The sequence below is a fragment of the Panulirus ornatus genome, chromosome 11 (genome assembly GCF_036320965.1).
Source record: "Panulirus ornatus isolate Po-2019 chromosome 11, ASM3632096v1, whole genome shotgun sequence".
In the NCBI taxonomy this organism is placed as follows: domain Eukaryota; kingdom Metazoa; phylum Arthropoda; class Malacostraca; order Decapoda; family Palinuridae; genus Panulirus; species Panulirus ornatus.
In genome coordinates this window covers 52,986,105-53,011,098 of record NC_092234.1, presented here as the reverse complement: position 1 = coordinate 53,011,098, position 24,994 = coordinate 52,986,105, and the positions used below count along the sequence as shown (strand labels likewise).

General features: G+C 35.9%; 2 protein-coding genes across 7 annotated transcripts in view; one reads left to right on the top strand and one right to left on the bottom strand.

The window, feature by feature from the left end:
* The window catches only part of Cwc25 (CWC25 spliceosome associated protein homolog), a 630,779-nt gene that overhangs the window by 547,293 nt on the left and 58,492 nt on the right, over window positions 1–24,994 (top strand). For 4 of the 6 annotated variants that reach the window (XM_071667056.1, XM_071667052.1, XM_071667051.1 and 1 more), the window contains one exon: window positions 8,687–8,798. The exons of 1 other annotated variant lie outside the window; for it this stretch is intronic. The gene's annotated coding sequence lies outside the window, so the exon portion shown is untranslated. Of the gene's footprint in view, window positions 1–5,491; window positions 8,799–24,994 lie in introns of those variants that run through there. One more of the 6 variants, XM_071667053.1, reaches the window with a different exon arrangement.
* Arfip (ADP ribosylation factor interacting protein arfaptin) overlaps window positions 7,176–24,994 on the bottom strand; it is a 128,831-nt gene continuing 111,012 nt past the window's right edge. The window contains exon 8 of the mRNA XM_071667060.1: window positions 7,176–22,861. Coding sequence (XP_071523161.1) covers window positions 22,849–22,861 — 13 coding nt within the window. The 3' untranslated portion in view covers window positions 7,176–22,848. The remainder of the gene's footprint in view (window positions 22,862–24,994) is intronic.

Here is a 24,994-nt window from a genome sequence, read left to right as displayed (position 1 = left end):
TAATATATATTATGTATACATATATGTATAATATATATTACGTATACATGTATATACACACACATGGGGTGTTCAGTGTTGTAAATGGAAATGGTGAAGAGCTTGTAGATTTATGTGCTGAAAAAGGTCTGGTGATTGGGAATACCTGGTTTAAAAAGTGATATACATAAGTATACGTATGTAAGTAGGAGAGATGGCCAGAGAGCGTTATTGGATTACGTGTTAATTGACAGGCGCGCGAAAGAGAGACTTTTGGATGTTAATGTGCTGAGAGGTGCAACTGGAGGGATGTCTGATCATTATCTTGTGGAGGCTAAGGTGAAGATTTGTATGGGATTTCAGAAAAGAAGAGTGAATGTTGGGGTGAAGAGGGTGGTGAGAGTAAGTGAGCTTGGGAAGGAGACTTGTGTGAGGAAGTACCAGGAGAGACTGAGTACAGAATGGAAAAAGGTGAGAACAATGGAAGTAAGGGGAGTGGGGGAGGAATGGGATGTATTTAGGGAATCAATGATGGATTGCGCAAAAGATGCTTGTGGCATGAGAAGAGTGGGAGGTGGGTTGATTAGAAAGGGTAGTGAGTGGTGGGATGAAGAAGTAAGATTATTAGTAAAAGAGAAGAGAGAGGCATTTGGATGATTTTTGCAGGGAAAAAATGCAATTGAGTGGATGTATAAAAGAAAGAGACAGGAGGTCAAGAGAAAGGTGCAAGAGGTGAAAAAGAGGGCAAATGAGAGTTGGGGTGAGAGAGTATCATTAAATTTTAGGGAGAATAAAAAGATGTTTTGGAAGGAGGTAAATAAAGTGCGTAAGACAAGGGAGCAAATGGGAACTTCAGTGAAGGGCGCAAATGGGGAGGTGATAACAAGTAGTGGTGATGTGAGAAGGAGATGGAGTGAGTATTTTGAAGGTTTGTTGAATGTGTTTGATGATAGAGTGGCAGATATAGGGTGTTTTGGTCGAGGTAGTGTGCAAAGTGAGAGGGTTAGGGAAAATGATTTAGTAAACAGAGGTATAAGTTTGTTGAGTATTCCTGGTAAATTATATGGGAGGGTATTGATTGAGAGGGTGAAGGCATGTACAGAGCATCAGATTGGGGAAGAGCAGTGTGGTTTCAGAAGTGGTAGAGGATGTGTGGATCAGGTGTTTGCTTTGAAGAATGTATGTGAGAAATACTTAGAAAAGCAAATGGATTTGTATGTAGCATTTATGGATCTGGAGAAGGCATATGATAGAGTTGATAGAGATGCTCTGTGGAAGGTATTAAGAATATATGGTGTGGGAGGCAAGTTGTTAGAAGCAGTGAAAAGTTTTTATCGAGGATGTAAGGCATGTGTACGTGTAGGAAGAGAGGAAAGTGACTGGTTCTCAGTGAATGTAGGTTTGCGGCAGGGGTGTGTGATGTCTCCATGGTTGTTTAATTTGTTTATGGATGGGGTTGTTAGGGAGGTAAATGCAAGAGTTTTGGAAAGAGGGGCAAGTATGAAGTCTGTTGGGGATGAGAGAGCTTGGGAAGTGAGTCAGTTGTTGTTCGCTGATGATACAGCGCTGGTGGCTGATTCATATGAGTAACTGCAGAAGCTGGTGACTGAGTTTGGTAAAGTGTGTGGAAGAAGAAAGTTAAGAGTAAATGTGAATAAGAGCAAGGTTATTAGGTACAGTAGGGTTGAGGGTCAAGTCAATTGGGAGGTGAGTTTGAATGGAGAAAAACTGGAGGAAGTGAAGTGTTTTAGATATCTGGGAGTGGATCTGGCAGCGAATGGAACCATGGAAGCGGAAGTGGATCATAGGGTGGAGAAGGGGGCGAAAATTCTGGGAGCCTTGAAGAATGTGTGGAAGTCGAGAGCATTATCTCGGAAAGCAAAAATGGGTATGTTTGAAGGAATAGTGGTTCCAACAATGTTGTATGGTTGCGAGGCGTGGGCTATGGATAGAGTTGTGCGGAGAAGGATGGATGTGCTGGAAATGAGATGTTTAAGGACAATGTATGGTGTGAGGTGGTTTGATTGAGTAAGTAACGTAAGGGTAAGAGAGATGTGTGGAAATAAAAAGAGCTTGGTTGAGAGAGCAGAAGAGGGTGTTTTGAAATGGTTTGGGCACATGGAGAGAATGAGTGAGGAAAGATTGACCAAGAGGATATATATGTCGGAGGTGGAGGGAACGAGGAGAAGAGGGAGACCAAATTGGAGGTGGAAAGACGGAGTGAAAAAGATTTTGTGTGATCGGGGCCTGAACATGCAGGAGGGTGAAAGGAGGGCAAGGAATAGAGTGAATTGGATCGATGTGGTATACCGGGGTTGACATGCTGTCAGTGGATTGAATCAAGGCATGTGAAGCGTCTGGGGTAAACCATGGAAAGCTGTGGAGGTATGTATATTTGCGTGTGTGGACGTATGTATATACATGTGTATGGGGGTGGGTTGGGCCATTTCGTTCGTCTGTTTCCTTGCGCTACCTCGCAAATGCGGGAGACAGCGACAAAGCAAAAAAAAAAAAAAAAAAACAGAGAAGAGGTAGTAAAAGCTTTGCGGTAGATGAAAGCCGGCAAGGCAGCAGGTTTGGATGGTATTGCAGTGGAATTTATTAAAAAAGGGGGTGACTGTATTGTTGACTGGTTGGTAAGGTTATTTAATGTATGTATGACTCATGGTGAGGTGCCTGAGGATTGGCGGAATGCGTGCATAGTGCCATTGTACAAAGGCAAAGGGATAAGAGTGGGTGCTCAAATTACAGAGGTATAAGTTTGTTGAGTATTCCTGGTAAATTATGTGGGAGGGTATTGATTGAGAGGGTGAAGGCATGTACAGAGCATCAGATTGGGGAAGAGCAGTGTGGTTTCAGAAGTGGTAGAGGATGTGTGGATCAGGTGTTTGCTTTGAAGAATGTATGTGAGAAATACTTAGAAAAGCAAATGGATTTGTATGTAGCATTTATGGATCTGGAGAAGGCATATGATAGAGTTGATAGAGATGCTCTGTGGAAGGTATTAAGAATATATGGTGTGGGAGGAAAGTTGTTAGAAGCAGTGAAAAGTTTTTATTGAGGATATAAGGCATGTGTACGTGTAGGAAGAGAGGAAAGTGATCGGTTCTCAGTGAATGTAGGTTTGCGGCAGGGGTGTGTGATGTCTCCATGGTTGTTTAATTTATTTATGGATGGGGTTGTTAGGGAGGTGAATGCAAGAGTTTTGGAAAGAGGGGCAAGTATGAAGTCTGTTGGGGATGAGAGAGCTTGGGAAGTGAGTCAGTTGTTGTTCGCTGATGATACAGTGCTGGTGGCTGATTCATGTGAGAAACTGCAGAAGCTGGTGACTGAGTTTGGTAAAGTGTGTGAAAGAAGAAAGTTAAGAGTAAATGTGAATAAGAGCAAGGTTATTAGGTACAGTAGGGTTGAGGGTCAAGTCAATTGGGAGGTAAGTTTGAATGGAGAAAAACTGGAGGAGGTGAAGTGTTTTAGATATCTGGGAGTGGATCTGGCAGCGGATGGAACCATGGAAGCGGAAGTGGATCATAGGGTGTGGGAGGGGGCGAAAATTCTGGAAGCCTTGAAGAATGTGTGGAAGTCGAGAAGTGGTTCTAACAATGTTGTATGGTTGCGAGGCGTGGGCTATGGATAGAGTTGTGCGCAGGAGGATGGATGTGCTGGAAATGAGATGTTTGAGGACAATGTGTGGTGTGACGTGGTTTAATCGAGTAAGTAACGTAAGGGTAAGAGAGATGTGTGGAAATAAAAAGAGCGTGGTTGAGAGAGCAGAAGAGGGTGTTTTGAAGTGGTTTGGGCACATGGAGAGAATGAGTGAGGAAAGATTGACCAAGAGGATATATGTGTCGGAGGTGGAGGGAGCAAGGAGAAGTGGGAGACCAAATTGGAGGTGGAAAGATGGAGTGAAAAAGATTTTGTGTGATCGGGGCCTGAACATGCAGGAGGGTGAAAGGAGGGCAAGGAATAGAGTGAATTGGATCGATGTGGTATACCGGGGTTGACGTGCTGTCAGTGGATTGAATCAGGGCATGTGAAGCGTCTGGGGTAAACCATGGAAAGCTGTGTAGGTATGTATATTTTGCGTGTGTGGACGTATAAATATACATGTGTATGGGGGTGGATTGGGCCATTTCTTTCGTCTGTTTCCTTGCGCTACCTCGCAAACGCGGGAGACAGCGACAAAGCAAAAAAGAAAAAAAAAAAGAAAAAAGAAAAATATTATGTGAAGTGTCTGGGGTAAACCATGGAAAGTTCTGTGGGGCCTGGATGTGTAAAGGGAGCTGTGGTTTCGGGCATTATTACATGACAGCTAGAGACTGAGTGTGAACGAATGGGGCCTTTGTTGTCTTTTCCTAGCACTACCTTGCACACATGAGGGGGGAGGGGGATGTTATTCCATGTGTGGCGAGGTGGTGATGGGAATAAATAAAGGCAGACAGTATGAATTATGTACATGTGTATATATGTATATGTCTGTGTGTGTATATACATGTGTACATTGGGAATAAATAAAGGCAGACTATGAATTATGTACATGTGTATATATGTATATGTCTGTGTGTATATATATATGTGTACATTGAGATGTATAGGTATGTATATTTGCGTGTGGACGTGTCTGTATATACATGTGTATGGGGGTGGGTTGGGCCATTTCTTTCGTCTGTTTCCTTGCGCTACCTGGCAAACGCGGGAGACAGCGACAAAGCAAAATATGAATATATATATATATATATATATATTATCCCTGGGGATAGGGGAGAAAGAATACTTCCCACGTATTCCCTGCGTGTCGTAGAAGGCGACTAAAAGGGAAGGGAGCGGGTGGCTGGAAATCCTCCCCTCTCGTTTTTTTTTAATTTTCCAAAAGAAGGAACAGAGAAGGGGGCCAGGTGAGGATATTCCCTCTAAGGCCCAGTCCTCTGTTGATAACGCTACCTCGCTAATGCGGGAAATGGCGAATAGTACGAAAGAAAGAAAAGATATATATATATATATATATATATATACACACTGGGGTGAATATAGTGTAACTTTTGGTTTCTATATGTACAAAATAATTTATAACTTACCTTGTGAGTGTTTTGAACTGATAGGCTTTGGGGAATTTCTCATAATTTAATCCTGTTTATTTTCTTAAACATCAAAATATTTACAGCAACTATTGTTTATATTTTTCAAGACTGAATAAATTCTTGGTCTTTAGTGTGCCATTAAAAATGAATATTGTTTTTGAAAACAAATAAAAGGATAGAATAGTAATTTTGTTACAACAAATTATTTTTCTAAAGGTTCACAGAGGAAGTATGCATTCAGTGAAACATATTTTCATCTGACATTATTCATTTTAAACCATATTTTCAATATATATTTGTTGTAGAATCCAAGTAGCTATATCTATCACTTAACCTTGGTTTTATGTTGAAGTATTCAATTGAAAATGTTAATGTGTTAAGCACATGTGACAGATAAGTAAATTAACAGTGGTGTTTCTCCATGGGGTTGTTAAAAGCTTGCTATCAAGTGCAGGTGAGAAAGCAAGATAGCATCAAGAACAGATGATGGAGCCTAAAAGGGAAAAATCGTCTCTTAGCCCCATTCTCCATTCCTTCTTTTGGAAAACGAAAAACAGGAGGGGAGGATTTCCAGCCACCCGCTCCCCCTGTTATAGTCACCTTCTACATGTCAGGAATGCATGGGCATTATTCCTTCTTCCCTGTCAGTTGAATATTCAAGAAGTAAATCTTGCAAAATGGCCAGAATTGCATGTATGAAGGGCCCTAGTTATACATGACCTTTCCATGTGATATTTTCCCAAGTTTCCACACAATGAATATCACATGAATAACAACTCAAGAAATATTTACTGCCATCACTCAATTTAGAAATCATGTTAATTGTGTATGAAATAAGTTGGGTGGTCATGGAACTCTACAGTAGATGCATTGGCTGTCTGCCAGCTAAGAGGCCAGCCCCCATTCACTAGCCAATTTTTTTGTCTTTTAAAATAAACTGTTGCATGCATTGTATTGTCATCATCACCATGAGTTATTAAGCTTCTTGGTTACTACCACATCCTTGAAGCAACAGTACATTTACTTTTTCTTTCTAGCTGTTCACCAAAAATCCATTAATAGTTGTGGCCACCATGCCTGGGAAAACAATGGTAGTTAGTTCATAGTTGGGCATAAGTCTTTCTCTTTCATCCTTGGATCATCAAGAGTGGGTTTTTAATCATTCAGCTTTGTAATCGGATTTGTTGGCACTTATTTCTGCACCATTATTAACATAACTTTACCCTGGTTAAGTAGCTTGTGGTGAATGTATGAGCACTTAAGGGAATAAGAAAAAAATTCATTGGTAAATTTTTTTCTGCTTGAATGGATGCTAGAAGTAACCCACTGCTATAACAATTCAGAAATGCTTAAAAAAAGGAGGGGGGGAGGGGTTTACAGGGTATGAGGTTGTCATCTTATGTGGATTGGATTTTAAAATTTAGGCTTATAAGCCAGACTGGAAATCATCTGATGTGACAGGAAGTAAGATTGAAAGGTGTAGCTTACCCACTTGTTTGATGTTAATTCAGTGAATGATAGTGGGTACATGACCAGTATTGATAGAGTTTTCTCTTTTGACAATTATTTTTTATTGATGTACTGTTTGCTTTTGTCTAAGGAAAGAAGAGAAACAATACTGCCCACATGTCCCCAATGTATTGTAAAAGGCAACTAAGAGGGGGAAATCCTCCCCTTCTATATTACTCTCCAGAAAAAGGGACGGTTGAAGGAGCTAGGCAAGGATTTCTTTTCCTGTAAGGGTCATCATATGTTCGTGATACCTCACTCACACAGGACTAAACAAACGCATGAAAAGAAAAGCATTTTTAGAAGTGAAGACAATATAGGCTTATGAAAAAAATATAGTAACATACTTATTTTAGAAAACAGATAGTTGTACTTAGAATACTTCACACCAGGTCCACTAGCCATGTTACTAATAATGACATGTGATTTGACATTTTAGTTCACAGTGCCATGTTCAGTTTTCCAGCTTGGTTGAATTGGCATGATTCGTAGTACAACATTAACATAGCTAGCAAAATCTTATAAGACAATGTCAGTTGCTGGAAATTAGAGTAACATTAAGAGCTAGTGGAGAAATCACTTTATACCATGAGTTTAAGGATAATAAAAGTCTTTTCAAATTCGGATGAATTTATTTGTCTAGCTATGCAAATGACAATCTTAACAGATCATCATAAAACTGTGCACACTACTGACTAGAACAGCATACAGCAATCATAAGAAGCCTCTTACATTCTCGTAAGTTTATACATCTCTGTACAATCTTACTGACCAAATATTCAGTATAAACACTGGCTGAGAATTTATGAGTGGAAATTAATTGCAAGAAAGGAAATATGCCACTAAAACCCCCATTACTTTAATTCTTTTTAATATAAAATTACTTAAAAATCAAAGCTCAGATATGAGTACTGGAATGTTTTGCAACCATTTTAAAAATTTTCATTAATACTCTAATTCTTATTCTAAGAACAAGATAATAGCTTAGGCAAATGAATCACAGCATTATAACAAAATTTGGAGAATTATCTATTTCATAATCTATGACGTCAAAATGAGAGACTGTGCTGAATTTTTTTTCTACAATAGAGTGGTTTTGAATTTAAAGTTATCTGCATTCATACATATCTACTTATATATTTTTCCTCTTGTATTCAAACAATTTTATCACTTTATGCTCAAGTTTACTAGTCTCTTTCCCTCAGACTTCATTTCAATTTTGGGAGACTTGGTAAGATAGCTAACAATCTGCCGTAACTAACAATCTGTGGGCTACCCATACGTGTTTTGGAGCCACATCCAGATCCCCTGGTGACTAAACTTGGCTGAGTATGGAATCTTAGCCAGCCCTCCCAGTCACCCTATAGAATGTGTGTGTGTTGGGTTATTCAGGCAGAAATTCTTGCAGTAAGAGTAATTATGTTTCTATCCAGTACAAAGTAATTATTTAATAATCTATAAGTATCCAGTACATGGAGATTCTGTATAGATCACTATTTGCCAAGTGAAACAGAAAAGGAACTGAAGCAGAAATGGAGTTTCAGGAAACTGTACATTTCTTAAATACAAAATTTCAAAAGTCCTTTTCAAGACAACTCAAGCATAGTAATCAACAACTGTACTCAGTTATACACACATACAGTATGCAAAATCTAATGTATCCTTTACACTGTTTTGTAATCAGTGTAATGTGTGAACATGTTCTGCTGAAGAGATTTGTTTCCATATTTTTACCAAAAGTAAACAGAGCTACACCCAAATAGACACACTGAAATGTAGTTAATGTATCAGTAACATATAACAATATGTATATAAAAAATTTTAAGAGATGGATTTAATAACATAAGCAATGATTTTTGGAAGAAAGTAATATCATTTCACATATTTTTATGGAACTTCATAACTGACACTGGGAATTCACCCTCATGAACTGTTAATATCCTGATATGACCACTTTAGAAACATTACAAGTGAAACTAATTTTGTTTTTTAAATGGCAAATGACAACTTACATGCCATATCTTAAAAAAAAGGCATATCTGCATGTTATCAGTCACAACCCTATTAATATCGAACAACACTTGGATGAAAAATTTTAAAACTACTGTTTGTTGTCTTTTCAGTCAAGTCTTGAGGCACAGAGGATGATTTCTAATCTCTGAGTTGAATTCTGCTTGTAATAAAATTAGAGTGCTTTGTACAAATTAAAGGTGATCAATAAAGCAGTTTGACTGATTATTCAATATTAACCTCGCTAAGATAGTGTTATTATTAGCTCCTACACTTCCAGTCTGAAAATGAAGTTCACACACTCACCATAAGCCATTATTTTCCACTATCATATTTTACAGTGAACAGCTAGTCCTATGTGACATTTACAAAACATATACATATAGTATACATACATGTATGCAAAATAACTCAAATCACATGGTAAATCCTGCAAAATCTCTATCTTTCACCCAATTCTTCATAATTCAGAAACTTGCATACTCATAGCAGAGGGGACAAGACTCCTTCACTCTTTTTCATAACATATATAGCACAATATCATAAAATAACCACTACCTGGGAATTTTAAATAAATGGGGATTTGATTATGAATAACTTTGTATTAGTTGTAACACAAAGTCAGAAGGAAAGTTAATGCAATCTGTCCATTTATGGATATGCTGAATATTAAATCTTAGACTTATAACAAACCATGAACATACTGGTATTTACATTTAAATAATGTATAAAGTTTTCTTGTACAATTACAATGGGGTAAAGACATTTGTAAACATGCAAACAGTTTAATGAAGGAAAATATGTAGTAAAGTACAGAACCTAAAGATAAAATTCTCTCATACATTACAAATAGCTACAGTTGTACTATTTTATGCAAAATTCCATTTTACATTAGTTCTATCCTTACACAGATATATATCTTGGTAACTAATTGAATTGTAACAAAATGCATTTTTCTCATGTTCTGCTTATCACATAATCCGCACACCTCAGACAATATTGCCTTATTTTTTGTGTCACATTGTACTTTCTGCTAATCTATCAGATTGTCATAATTTTGTTCACAAATAAGCGCATGAAATATTTTTGTAGGAGTTATACATAATTTTGTTCATAAGACAGTTTCATCCCTCTACCATTTTTCCTTTAACATGTATGTATTACTACATTCCGAGCAGAAAGTCAGATAAAAAAATATCATGATGGTACATCATTGCAAGCATTGCTTTATTTGTTTGTAACATGAAATATGTCATTTTTACAAATTCACAAATTCTTCCTTTGAATAAGTATCATATGAACGTAATTGTCACCAAAATTATGGAAACTTCTTTGGAAGTAATATACTCGAGTTTGAGTAAGAAAATTAACCTACCAACTATAGGTATATGTTTTACTGGAGTTAACTCCCTCAAGGAATGAAAACTAGAAGAAATATCTCATTAAAGAATAAGCTCTGATGAATATGATGATAAAATGGAAATGTTCAAGATAGACTATAAAACAGAGCAAAGTCTGTTATAGATATTTTCTTTGTTGAAGTAAAGACAGGAGTTTATTGCATAATTTGCCACTATTTTTGGCTGATAATCCAGTTTCAGACCTGACTCATGGACAGAAATGTTAATCAGCATAATAATGTACCAAATGCAGAAAGTCTGTTTTTGTCAGCAGTACACAAGTGGGTTTTTGATCCCTTACATTAGGGTCGACCATACATGGCGCTAGATTCCTACTTTTTTCTAAATTTAAAGTGCAACTTATTGTTCATTCATGAGGTGCTGCCATTGCTTAGGAATAATGTGCATTACATCCAGGTGGGTTATGTCATAAGAATGCCTCTATTTATCACAATGAACAGTGGAGAGAGGCAGCTTGTCTTAAGGATGAAGGAATTTAGGAAATATTGAGAGAAATGGCTCTGATGATGATAAAAACACCTTTGATACCATAGACAGGGATATTATTGGTGATTCTGATGTTTACCAGCCTTCTTTATCAAGCAAAATTAATAATTTCAGTAAATAATGAAAAGTTCAGATTCCTGCCCTGGTTGTGATATCATCTACTATTTTAGGCTCCAAACACCTACAACTAATAAAAACAACAGAACCACAAAAAATTATTTGAAGAAAAGCCCCACATGTGAAAAAAGCAGAAAATGAAATTAAGGAAAATGTTGTGACTATGTTGCATGACAAGGAAACTGGCAAGATGATTGAATTACACCTATGCTAGCCACAAGGCATTAACTGGTCTCTCACTGACCAGTCAGGATGCAACCAGCCTTTGCAGTAATGTTAGTCCTTTGTATTATATTGTCTAGTAGTATTTCCCTTTCCAAAACAACATAAGCAGCTGAGTTAGGAGTGAAACCAGTACAAACTGCCATTTGTTGCAAACAGGTTCAATATTGTACAGTATTCTTCCATTTATTTCTTAATATATCATATATATTATCATTTTATACTGGTGGTGTTGGTTTAACCCCTAAACTGCAGCATATGTCTGAAATGACACTCACCATGTGTGAAAGAAGGAATCTGGAAATTTCATCATACAATATGTGTAAATCAATGTTATTGAAGGAAATACCCCAAAAAAGTAGTATATTTTTCCTTATGCTGGTATGAAAGGGTACTGAACTGACTGTAAAGGGTCCCAGCTGGTGGCATACCTGATCATTTATCTAAGTAATTATGGGTTTTGTCATGTGTGATTTTGTTCTAAATACACTTTACACATCACACACTTTATTTCTTCCATTTGTGATTTTATACATCAAATATGTATCACTGACAATATTTTACATAAGTATTTTCAAGTGTCATACACATTATTATGTATTTATATATCTACACAGATTATTATTTACATGGATTAAAAATTAACCTCTTTTTAAATTCAAAATAGAAATACTAATAGTTGCCAAATAAATCTGGCTTCCCACCCTGATGATAAGATTAAACTGTGTTTAATGATGTATGGATGACTGTAATTCGTGATATTTTTTCCAGCTGTGTTGTTAGGTTGCTGGTGACATCTATGGATAATAAGAATACCGAAAGTGACATATTAAGATGAAAAACAGAGATTGATAATAATCATAAACATTTAATCACTAGCAGTCACACCTATCTGCACACACAGGCTTCATACTGTTGTTATATGATATTTGGTGCGTACAATTTTGTAGAAAATCATTCAGGAACAAATGCCTGTACAAAAAGATGTTGAAGGGCCAAAAACAGCTTTAGAAATTGATAATCATCATTGAATTTTATGTGCTAACTGAGAGACTGGGTGAAGAGTGTGTTGCTGCATGGCAGCTCACACCACTTCAATGTCGGCATCATGTAACTTATGCTTTACATGTGATGCTGATGCTTTATTTCACTCATAACATTTTACATTTTTTATTTTTTTCATGTTCAGCACATATTCACAATATATTTACATTTCTTTTTTTCAAGAATAGCACAATTAGCTTGATATAGCAGATCAGAAATGCAGGTTTTGTCACAGCAGTGAATAGGTTATAGGTGTCAGCCAAAATGCCAATATGCTTCCAATGCAAACAGTGATCATGCTGTATCAAAGAACTTGGTTTGTTAGCACATGCACCACCGTCATTTTAAAGTAACCTTATAAATAAATCTATATTATTTTCAGGTCATATTTTTAATTTTCACATTCATAATTGTAAAATAAAAATAAAAACATTCACTCATCTTTCCCACATTGACATTTTTCATCCATCCTGCTTTATCCATCCTTGCAGAGTCTGCTGTGTGTGTCACTAGATTCACAAGTTTTTTTCATTAGAAAATTTAGCATGCTAGGCTGCTGCTTAATATACTCTCAAGGGGCTCAGCTGTTGCTTTAGGATAATTCTATTTGTGGTACACTTTGGAAGGGTGTGTCATCAGGATGCTTCATTTTATCAAACAAATTGTAAAGTGAGGAGGCGTAGCATAATAAGACATATTAGATGCCATATTCAATGTAGTGGTGATTCAGATGCTGGCAGCTCTTTTCATCAAGCAAAAGTGATGAGTTTAGTGAATGCTATTAAAAAAGTTTTCAGATTCCTGTACTGGCATCTACTTCTTATACTACCATATTTTGGACTGTCAAATCCAACAACCCATTAAAGCTTTGAACTATGAAAAAAATAAAGCACCATACGTGAAGAGACAGAATGTGAAGGTTGTGACTGTGCCAAACTATGACAATATTGACAAGTTGAGTGAATTATCCCAGGCTCACCCTGAGATGGTGGTAACCTGTGGTGGCCTTTCTGCAGCCAGCTAGGATGCTTATAGCCTCTGCAGTAAAATTTGTCAATTGTATCATATTGTCAATCAATTGCTCCTTCCATAAAACTCATTCTCAATTAGCAGCAAAATTTCTAGACAAGTAGGCATGAAACAAATACATCCTACACTAAAGCCAGAAGTATTATTTTACCTGTTACATTATATATATTTTATTGCTTCATAGTGATGTCATTATGAAAAGGTTTGCCATTTAAAGTATATAACATTGTAGAGCAATCATTTGCAAAGATATATAATGAGAAAATGACCAATTCAGACAAAAAATCTGTTATTAATTGAAAATTATCTTAATCATTTATGCTCGCTTCATAAAGGTGATGACGTTATATAGCTGTATTTACTACTTGGTGTAAGTAACATTTTAGAGCATTTTTGAACAAACACATGTGAAAAACAAAGTTTAAGGCCAAAAGCTGTCACAAATTAATGATAATTGTAAAAGATTACGCACTAGCAGTAGCACACATCTCTGCAAATCTACTGCGTAATAGTGGTTACAATCTTCACTACTGTATCTGGAATATACAGCATTATAAAGCAAAACTTTCAGAAATTATCATAAATGTATATGTGATAGTGGAGATGTCAGGGTTTGGATCCGTTGATGTAAAGCACATCACATCATCATCACTTAGCTCACATGACATAACTCTGACATTCATTTTGCTCTTACTCATTTATAACATGATGCACATTTTTTGTTTTTCTTACGTAGTGCACTTATATTCACTATACATTTTTTTTCAAGTCAAAAGGTAGTAGTTGGTTGGCAGTCACAAACCAGGGAGGTGTCTAAATGGTAATACCCACCTACGGATTGGGAGAGATAGTGACAGCTGATTAGTGAGCCAGCACTTCGAGGTTGTCAAGTTACACTCTTTTGACCCTGGTAGCTGTCTTTTCTTTCTGCCTCACCCACTCGTAGACTGTTAGTAATCTGTCCACAAACATACAATCTCCCTTTGTCACACAGAACACCTGACAACACTTAACTTACACAACTCATTCTTTGTAACTACATTTTCCTGTGGTGACTGCTATGCACTAGCCCTGCCTTTTAGCAACATGGTAGGATCAGTAGATAGAAGTAGCAGGTAAGAACATTAGACAGGAGCATTAGGTAGAAGTAGTAGCATTAGGTAGATGTAGTAGGTTGGAACATTATGCAGGAATATTAGGTAGAAGTAGATGGTAAGAACATTAGGTACAAGCCTCTGAAAACACTGTGCTAGAGCTGCCCTTTGTAAGTGCTTTGTTAAGGGTAAGGCAATAAAGGATATGAAGTTCTCCATTTCTAGAGACTCTTTTGCCATGGCTACTCCCTTGAGCTTGTTCCTATAAATGAAATGGGCATCAAAGATATAGATAGACAGTCAAAAAATAGCTGAACATAGCAGATCAGAAATGTAGCTTTGATAACAAAAGTGAATGGGTTCCCTCCACTTCCATTATTATTATTATATTACTATACTTGATCGCTGTTTCCCGCATCAGAGGTAGTCTCAGGAAACAGACAAAGAAAGGCGCATCCACTCATATATATGTACATAAATGCCCACATACGCACATATACATACATATACATATCAACATGTACATACACAGACATTACATACATACATATGTACATATTCATACTTGTTTGCCTTCATCCATTCCTGTTGCTACCCTGTCCCACATGAAAAATAACATCCCTATCCCCTGCTTCAGTGAGGCAGTGCCAGGAGTACAGGCAAAAAGGCCCCATTCCTTCACACTCAGTCTCTAGCTGTCGTGTGTAATGCACCAAAACTTCCAACATGTATACTTTATAAGTCAGCCTCTTCTCACTGATCCTCTCCATATTTCTAGATCATGTCAGCTCTTCCTACAACATTTCTTTCTTACTCTCTCATTTCTTATGCAATCAACTCTCCTCACAGCTCATATTGTCCACAACCACCCCCTTCCATACTGTACAGATGACCCCCAACTTATGTTGGTACGACTCGATTTTTTGCCTTTACAATGGTGTACAGTAGAAACTGTACTTTGAATTTTGATCTTTTCCCAGGGTAGCAATATGCAGTATGATGCTGTACAGCGGCAGTGAGCCACAGCTACCAGTCAGACACACGATCACGTGTGTAAACAACCATTACTCTACACTGTACTGCGTTGCCAACATTTTTTTTTCTTCTTTTTTTTTCTCATCCCTTCATGTTTATAAAATGCCTGTCTGTGTCTCCTGCCTCTGGTGAGTAACCATACAACCATTTTTTTTCAGTACAGTATTCAATGAATTACACAAGACATTCAACACTTTATTATAAGATAAGCTTTGTGTTAGATGATTTTGTTCAACGTAGGCTAATGTAAGTGTTCTGAGAATGTTTAAGGTATGCTAGGCTAAGCTATGATTTTCAGTAGGTTAGATGTACAGTAGTAAATGAACTTTCAATTTACAATATTTTCAACTTACGATGGGTTTATCAGAATGTAACCCCTTAGTGAGTCAAGAAACATCTACATTGTCATTTAGCAGTTGCATCTTGCATCCATACAACACCATCAGAACTACTATACCATCAAGAATACCCATCTTGCCCTCTCAGCCAATGACCTGTCTCTCCACACACTCTTCAATGCACTCAGGACATTTACCCCATTCACCCACCCTGTGGCTTACTTCAGCTTCCAAAAGAGACCTAAAGGAACAGTCCTTTCTACCAATGTCTGTATGTCTTGGAGGCCAATTAATCAGTACAGTGTCCTTATTACTATGAGCTTTTCTATTAACTACAAATTGTTAAAAAATCTGAGCCTTTAGACCATGTAGGATAAAATTTCCTTGAACATGATTTGAACTAAATACCACTCACAGATATATCTGAAGAAGATAAAGACAAAACTACATCAAATAATGAACTGAGAGGAACAGCTAAAGCAACTTTGTAGTGTCCTTCCTATGAAAAACCTGACAAACAGGAGAGGTGGTAACATTCATATAATATTCTGCTAATACAGTTTGAATGCAAAAGCATCTAGCATTCATTGCTGGGCAAACCTATAAAGGGTTAGTTATCTGAGTTGAGTCTATGTGGGGTGGGAGTTATACAACATGTATACTAGTACAGATGAGGAGTATCTTGCATGTGAAGAAACATCAACACTGCAACATCCTTCATTCTCACTCTCCTGAAAAAAATTGATTAAAAAGTCTACCTAGCAACATGGAACTTGATTAATAAAGATTTGGGTCAGGACCATTCACAGACAAAAGTATAAGATCTTCTGAAGTATCAAAAAAGGTTTTCTTATAAGCAAAATTTTGCAGAAAGGAAACTGCTTAAGAAAAGATGAGCCAGATCCTTTATACTCTAGTCTCATATAGGGACTTTCTTAAATTCAGAGAAAGACCCACACCTTTCAAGACCTTCAGCAGATCCAAATCCTGTAAAAATTTTCTTCTGTTATTGAGAATCAACAACATGTCCAATAGGAAAACACCTGAATCCCTTTCTTGTGACACAAAGGCCTCACTGGCTTCATGATCAGGATAAGTGTCCCTGTAACTGAAAATAAGCCAAATGTTAGAAGCTTGAGGGGAGGAACACTTCACTTCCTCCCACCCTGAATCATCACTTTCTAAATGTAGGAAAATAAGAGAGAAAGTTTGAATACTTATGCTTCATCTATGAGGCAGGGAAAGCAAACAAATGGAACACATATATCTATCCCTTATGGAAAAAGCAGAGTTCTGATGAAATATAAAAATACTGTTCGTGTCATTTCAGTACACCAACAATATCCACAAATTTCAAGATAGTGCTTTGAAAATTATCTTAAATGAGTACCTCTGAAGCCTTAGAAACTTAAAACTAGTGGCAAAATTAATGTGAAAATCCTCCTCTTTGTAAATACAAACACTCAACATAAATATCGTGGAAAAAGAAAAGACCTTTCTTGCCATGCCTTCTGGTATGTAACCTTGAATGAAAGGATGCATTCATAATTCCTGGAATCAAACCTTAAGCCCTCCATCATCTTTTGGTAAGTTACCCTCTTGTGAGAATCATTAAACGTTTCCCTGCCAAGGGAGGGCTAGAACCATCTTTTACACGAACTGAAGAGCATGCAGTTTTTTATATGCCCTAGTCCACCAAACAGAGCTGTGTCTGAATTCCCAAAGCTGTTACCTTTGGCTTTCATGGGATGCAGCTCTTTAACAGCATGCCAAAACATTCCATGAACCTTACAGGAATGTCTGCAGATGCCTTCAAGAGGCACTAAGAGGGGTTCCTTCCATGTCAGCTCTAGTACGTGGCACACCAAGGGGCTGCCTCTAACTCAGTCAACCATCAGTGGCAATAATGTCAGGAAAAGAAAACGGCATGCACAATCTCCTACAACAAAAACTTGGAATGAACTGATGAACACTCAGCACAGTTTATACTCCTATCAAGACTACAGCCACATAATCTGTAATCCCTAACATTGGAAAAACTTTTATTTCTACTCCTACAAGATGAAGATCTACTTGGAGTTAAATTTAATCACATAAAAAAAGCCAAAATTCAACTATTAGCTAAGAAAAGGAATAAACACAGATTTAGATCTGATTGAGCAATTAATTAACGTGTATGAAATTGGCCTTGAAACCTTAATCTTGTCATCCATGAGGTTAGCAACATTACACAAAAATTCTCTTGGACTGGCATTGTAAACAACATAAAAGAACCACATAATACTACTTTATTAGCATCAGTTTCTGAATTATCAGCATCTAGAGAAATTATTCTTATCCTGAATATCATCCATAAATAAGGAAGATTAATTCTAACTTATCAAACAGTACTTTGGAGAATTCCCCTAGAACTCTATTTAAAGTGGACAAGTAAAACTCTAAAGAGGGACAGTAAAAGAAAATGAAAAACTCTTCTAGAAGAGTAAGGGAAATGTGTTGTCTTGAAAAGACAAGCTTTATCTGACAAAGACACCAATAAGAGTCTTATACATGATAACTGGTCTAAAATATCCTATACCTGTACTGTATATCCTTCTCAGCAACTAAGTATCATCTTACTTCCCTTGTTTTTTTGCAATTACCAAAATAAAGGAATGAATAATAACCACTAATTCATCCAATGATTTACAAACTTAAGAAATAAGCTATAATTTATAGAAAAACACAATCCTGCAGCAGACTAAGAGTTCCTAAACCCACAAGTGATTTCCCACTCTAACAGCTGACTTCCTCTCAACATGAATGGTTTAAGTAACACAATTTACCTTGGTAAATTTACCCATATTGTAATGAACATATATAAATAATCAAAGAATTTATAAAGGCAACTTCTACTAATATTTACCATCGTACATATACGTAAGAATTACAACTCAGTATCAAGACAATTGACAGTATTTCAGCAATAAGCATCCTAGCCAATTATTAACCACAAACCAACAATGAGAGACAGATAATCCATAGGCATGTAACGTATAATGGCTCAAAGCCTGAAGAAACTCAGGCTAAATTTTTATTGCAGTCAAAGCACTACCATTTTAAATCAACCTACTGTTAATATTGAGACTATGAAAATAACAATATCAATGATACGTTCTTGAAGCCCAACCAAATATCAGACAGTAAGGAATAGGAAAGACCTGCTGCAACACACAAGGCCTACCTCATCAATTACAATAACTGCACATATCAAATAATCAAAGTTATATTTACTGCTGTCAAGGCAAGTTGGTCATTCATCTTAAAAACAGAGATATCTATATACCTAAGAAAAAACTAGCTAAATTTGAATAATTACTAACAAAAGAGCAGCCATTTCTCCTGAAGCAGTGTTTTATGCTGAGTTTACTAGGCATGTAATTATTTTGAGAAAAAACATCTAGATTTGTGGTAAACTGGCAATTATTCAATATTTACCCTGAGGGCCAAAATTAATAAATGCCAAAGAACAAACATTTTAGACTTACTTCTCCTTAAGCAGTTCTCTTATGCCGAAGACCAGCCATAATCTTCTTTTTATAAATGCTTCCTAGTTTAGGTTACAATAGGCTAATGGTCTGTCGGAACTTATTTAATATCACTAAACTCTGGTTATCAAGTTGCTCATGCAGACAATGGCTCTTCATGTCATCCTTGCTGTAGCTTCCACAATTTGACTTGTGTCTTGCAAGTTACAGACACTTTAAAACATTTAAATGTTGGGCATGCTTCAAACAATTATCTTTTTTAACTCAACTATAACAAACAATCCGTCAAAGCTTCTAAGCCCAAAAAAGAAAAAATGCATATCACAATCTAACAAATAGGAACATCCTTTAAAATCTGAGTAAATTTTTCTGAGTGCTTGAATATTTCATAGTCATTATGTTTCAACTTGGTGAGTGCATAGTGAAATTAACTTATAAGTGGTGTAATGTCAGTCAGGGATGGGATAAATGCTTGTTTGTTTAGAAATCCTCTCCTTAACTGAATGAGCCTCAAATAATTATCCATTTGAGGGAATTCACTGTTACACGACATAAATGGGCTTTTATTTATAAAGGTGATCCAGCCAAGTATGCTTGACATTTCCAAATGCATAATATGTTGCATCTCAAGGCAGATGTCTAAAATACAGACATCTGCATTTAATCCTCACCTCCATTTCTGGTGATCAGACACCCCACCAGCTGCCCCTTTCAGCACATTTACATCCAAGAATCTCTTTTACATGCAATCCAATAATGCCCGTTGACTATCTCTCCTACTCACATATGTATACTTGTGTAAGTCCCTCTCTTTTTAAACTAGGTATTCCCCATCATCAGTCCTTTTTCAGCACAACTCCAAAAGCTGCTTACCATTTCCATTCATAACACTGAATACCCTATGCACCCATTATACCCTCATGTCACATTACTTACCTTTGCACTTAAATCATCCATCACTAACATTTGGTCTTTTACATCAAAACTGCTGACACACTCACTCAGCTGCTCCTTAAACACTTGCTTCTCATAATCTTTCTCCTCATGGCCAGCTGCTTAAGCACAAAAAATCACCAGTCTCTCACATTCCACTTTCAATTTACCCATATCAATGTAGAAGTTACTTCCTTACATGTTATCACACATTCCTCCAACTCCTGCTTCAGAAGTAGCACCACTCCTTCTTTAGCTCTTGACTTTTCACCAACCCTTGACTTTATTCCAAAGACATTTCCAAATGATTCTTCTTCCATATCCTCAATATTTGTTTCACTTAGAGCCAAAACATCCAGGTTTCTTTCCTCAAGCATACCACTTTCCCCTATTTTACTCCACTGTTGCTCTTTGTGGATCTTGTATTTCTCTGCAAATGCAAGTCATTTGCATTCCGTTTCCTTTGTATGCAGAAGTTTGGCAACTGACTTGCCAGAAGGAGTATGAAGGTCCTTTTTTAGTGGGGATGATGAATGGTCCTTTGAGAGAAGTTTTCTAAAAGTTTTGGATGGCTCTTCTTGAGTTTGGCAGATGAAAGGCAGGGTTGCTTCAACAGTTCTCATTTTAGGAGGTTATCTGTAGATCTATAAGTCTTCCTTGGACAACCAGGTATAAGTTTTGGTGGTGGGATGACATGTTAGGGAAGCCTTCAGCACTGACAAGCAGCTGCCTGATCATGCATTCTGAGTGCCTAATGCACATAAAAATCTCATGTGTACCCATATTTTCTTGTTTACAAGCAAGAATTCAGGCCTTCTCATCCTTAGAAAAGTAAGATCGAGCCAACCATCTTGAAGCAAAGGTGGAAGAAATACAGCACCCAGAAGTAAAATATCCAATAGGAAATGGCATCCAGAAATAAACAATATCCCTCCCTAAAGATAATCTGAAGCTGGTTGTTGGTGCTCACACAATTGAAATCTAGTTTCAGCAACTAAATGTACATTGATTTCACCCTGAGAGTGTCATATGCTTGTACCCACAATAAACCTTTGAAAGTGTATGGGAGGGCAGATATAGTGTTTCATGGACACTAATTCTGGTACCATCTTTTTTGCTCTCCTCTTAACCTTTTCTATCAGTTCTTCATGCTTCTGAGGTACAGTGACCAAACTTCAGAAGAATATTCTAGTTTTGGTGCTTTTTTAAGTGAATAGCATGTTGAATATTTCCTTATCCATGAACTTGAATGGAATTCCAATATTTGCTGGCATACAGTTAATCTGCTTAACTATTGTGCTGAGGTGGGACTCGGGAGACAAGCAAGGAACGATGTTGATTCCTACGTACTTCTCACACAGATTCCTGCAGTTTATTTCCTGATAGATGATAATCACATCAAGGCCTTCTTTTGCTGTGATCCATCCTCATCACTACATTTACTTCAGCTGAACCTCATCAACCATGTAATATAGCTCTGAAGTCAGTCAAATTGCAATCCTCAATACTTTTCACTTTCCTCAAACTTTTGAATCATCTACAAACATATTAAAGGTGTGTGTGTGTGTGTGATATATTGAAAAAGGGTTCAACTGGCTAATATAGGGTGATTATCAAAAAATGCACAAAACTTATATATACACTTACATCTGCAATTTAGGCTTGGCTACCAATTTTGAATATTCAATTTTACAGTGAGTGATCTGCCTGCCATAAAACCATGCTTTTTCTTTCACAGAAACAGTTTTACACAATTCAAACTAATGATTTCAACAATAAAGAGAAAGTATGAGAGCCAAAGTTTGATACTTACATTATGCAGGGAAGTGACATTTAGTTCTAAAAAAAAAATACAATGCTAATATTTGACTACAATCAACATTCACATTTTTTATCTTATTATACTATCTGAAGCCATTTCTTTAAGATGATTTCATTTAAAATTTACTTGAATGCATTCTTTTCTTTCTGTAGAACCCTAAAAAAAATATAGCTTTAAATCAACACAACTTTAATGCAATGGAATGATGGTAAGGCCTGAAGAGAAACTTTTCACAACTATCAAGCTTCAATTTGTTGAAGTACCTAATTATAATAACATTACATGAAACCTAACAAACAGCAGTATCCATTACCGTTTTAGGAGTCTCACTGAATGGTATAAGGAAAACTGAATTACCTGATTAAGTAAACAAGGACAAAAAATGTCAGCATCAAAAAGATGACTTTAGAAGTGGCTCTGATTTCTTGGTTTCATACTGTCTCATTATTGTACCACTGCCCTCGCAAAAAAAAAAAGGATGGCTATGAATAATCTCGTAAGATGATTATCTCACCAGGAGCATCTTGTAGTCTTTGACATAGCATATGACTGCTGATCATTAAACATAACTGGTAAACAAGATGATCAACAGGTGACTTCCACAGAAAGGATGAAAGTGACTTTATACTAAAAACAACATGCAACTCATGTTTCACATTGCACAAAAAAGAAATTCTGTTCAAGTTATGGTGTTCATCTACTTTAACTGACCATGAACTGGGATCAAGTAATTCAAAGACTTTCAAATTTATCAATAATATAAAAAATTCAAATGCAAAAACTTCAACTAAATTAACTATTTTGTAACAAAATTATCAAAGTACTCATTTGACAACAAATCTATCCAAGTCAACACTCCAGCTCTCTGTGTATTTACTCACAATTCAAAATTTGTTATCAATCCTCAATTTTACAGAGCTAAGTAAGAAAATTTCATCAGAAAATAAATTATACACTAAAACCCAAATGTACTGTATACATATATGGGGCTAAAGAGCATTTGAAACTGTGAATGAATTTAAGAAAAAAAAAAAAGTAATATTTTACAGATTATAACAAAACTGAAGCCTTAACCACCCATCAATACCAAGTGGATAAAGGTTACAGCAGTTTACTATCTTATATCCCGGTCCCTGCATGAAGTGATAAGACACTGACTCTATACAATAAACACCTGAAACTTCACAAAACAATCGCCACACATCTGCTAGTATTCACCCCTGTAGGAGAAACAGAATGTATGAGATATAAACACTTTTGGATATTGTCTTCTATCCTATTCCTCAACTGTCCAAGTTAAGGATATTACTATGCATGAACTTACTAATTTAGCAGCCATTATCAAAGAAGAAGTTTTCAAGAAATACCAATAAAAAGTTCTGTGATTAAATATGTACTTAAAATGCAGGTAAAAAAAGTCGATCAAAAATCATATTACTATGGATTTTTCTGAACAAGAACACAGATAAGTGAGGAAAAGGATAATCTACAAAACTTAGCAACAATGAAATAACTGGGTTCAACTTACTAATGCAAAACTGAAAACCAGAATTTCATATTCTTATGCTTGTAATATTACATCTGGCCATCTAAGTATAGGGGCACTTCCTGTATAACACACTTTTCTGAAGCAGACAGACTTGTAATGTGTGGAAATAAGTACTATCACTGGGATCATTAGTATATCTTGTTGCTTTGAGACAAAGCAATCAACCACAAGCTCAAAATCTGTTTAAAATTCAGATGATTAAAGATACAATGTTACAAATTAATCAAAATCTTCTTTTCCTGTGCTTTAACTTCATAAAGTCCACACTCAACATGATGAAAGCAAATTCAAGTGATGCAACAAAGCAACAAACATATACATTCCTATTTGCTGAAAAAGAAATTCCTACTTCTTAAGACTAAGTGTGCAGCTTAAATATTTATGTTGGTATGTAAATGTAACTATGATAAAAATATTTTCACATTATTATTTTTATATATATATATATATATATATATATATATATATATATATATATATATATATATATATCATGCAAATACAAGGAAAATTGCAAAGAACCTCAAAAATAATTCTTCCAAAATATCATAAATGGACTTATACATTTCATACAATAGCCACAAAAAATATAATGAAAAATATTTATTGGTGATGCAAAGCACACTACTGAAAAAGCAAATCAAATGCTCAAGCAACAGGCAAAATTACAAAATACAAAATACTCATTGGCACACTACCATGCAGAAACACTGATTCCTTTAGTCTAATGAAACATTACACTATATTGACATAAAATATCTAGTATATTGCACTTCCTCTTGAAACTGTAAAATCTTTCGATCATTATAGTTATATTGCACTTCCTCTTGAAACAGTAAAAATTTCTTGATCATTATTTTCAATTAACTTTAACAGCTCAAGAAAATGAACCAACTCCCAGAATAGTCGTATGCATGCTAAGTAACTTAATATTTAAGAATTTTGTTACCAAACCAGTGTACTTCTATATCTGAAAACTTTATCAACTGTCTAGATTATCTTTAAGAGTATGTTACATATCCTTATTTCTAAAGATGCTGCTACCCATAAACAGAATTAAACAATTCAAAATCATTAATATATTTCTGGTGGGGAGACTTGCATCTTTTATCATCACTTATACCACAATCCCCATTATCAAAGTAAATAATGACTGTTAATCAAAGTATTTCACTTGTTTGTTGTCTTGGAAATAAACTACAAATCAGCTCTGCATGTACCCTGCTAACAATATCCCATGTCAGTAAAGACAAATGGCATCAGAGGGTTATTTACAATAAGAATGTAAACACTTTACAAGAGCATTACCATCAGGTTCTTCAAAACTTTTGCCATCCTATGGATTAGATAATGTCTCTTGAAACTCTCATGCTGAGATCACATACAGTGCATTAGAAGAATTGTGATAACATTTTCCAATATACTCCAATTGTTTATGCACATCCTTTGGTTATAAAAGGGCCATTCATAATTGTACTTGTAAATTTCTCGTACACATAATAAGGCCTACTGTGTTACTTTGAATTTCTTGTTTACACAAGTATAATAGTTTTGTACAATAAGTGACTTCCTCATGGGGAAACTTTGCAACAAAAATAGACCTTTTATAAAAACTAAACTCTACAAACACACACATATATATATATATATATATATATATATATATATATATATATATATATATATATATATATTCAGTTCTAGCCATCTAGGCAAAATGCTGAAGTAAATATTAGTTGTAAATGATATTCATTTATTTTATTATACTTAGTTGCTTCTCCCACGTTAGCAAGGAAGCACAAGG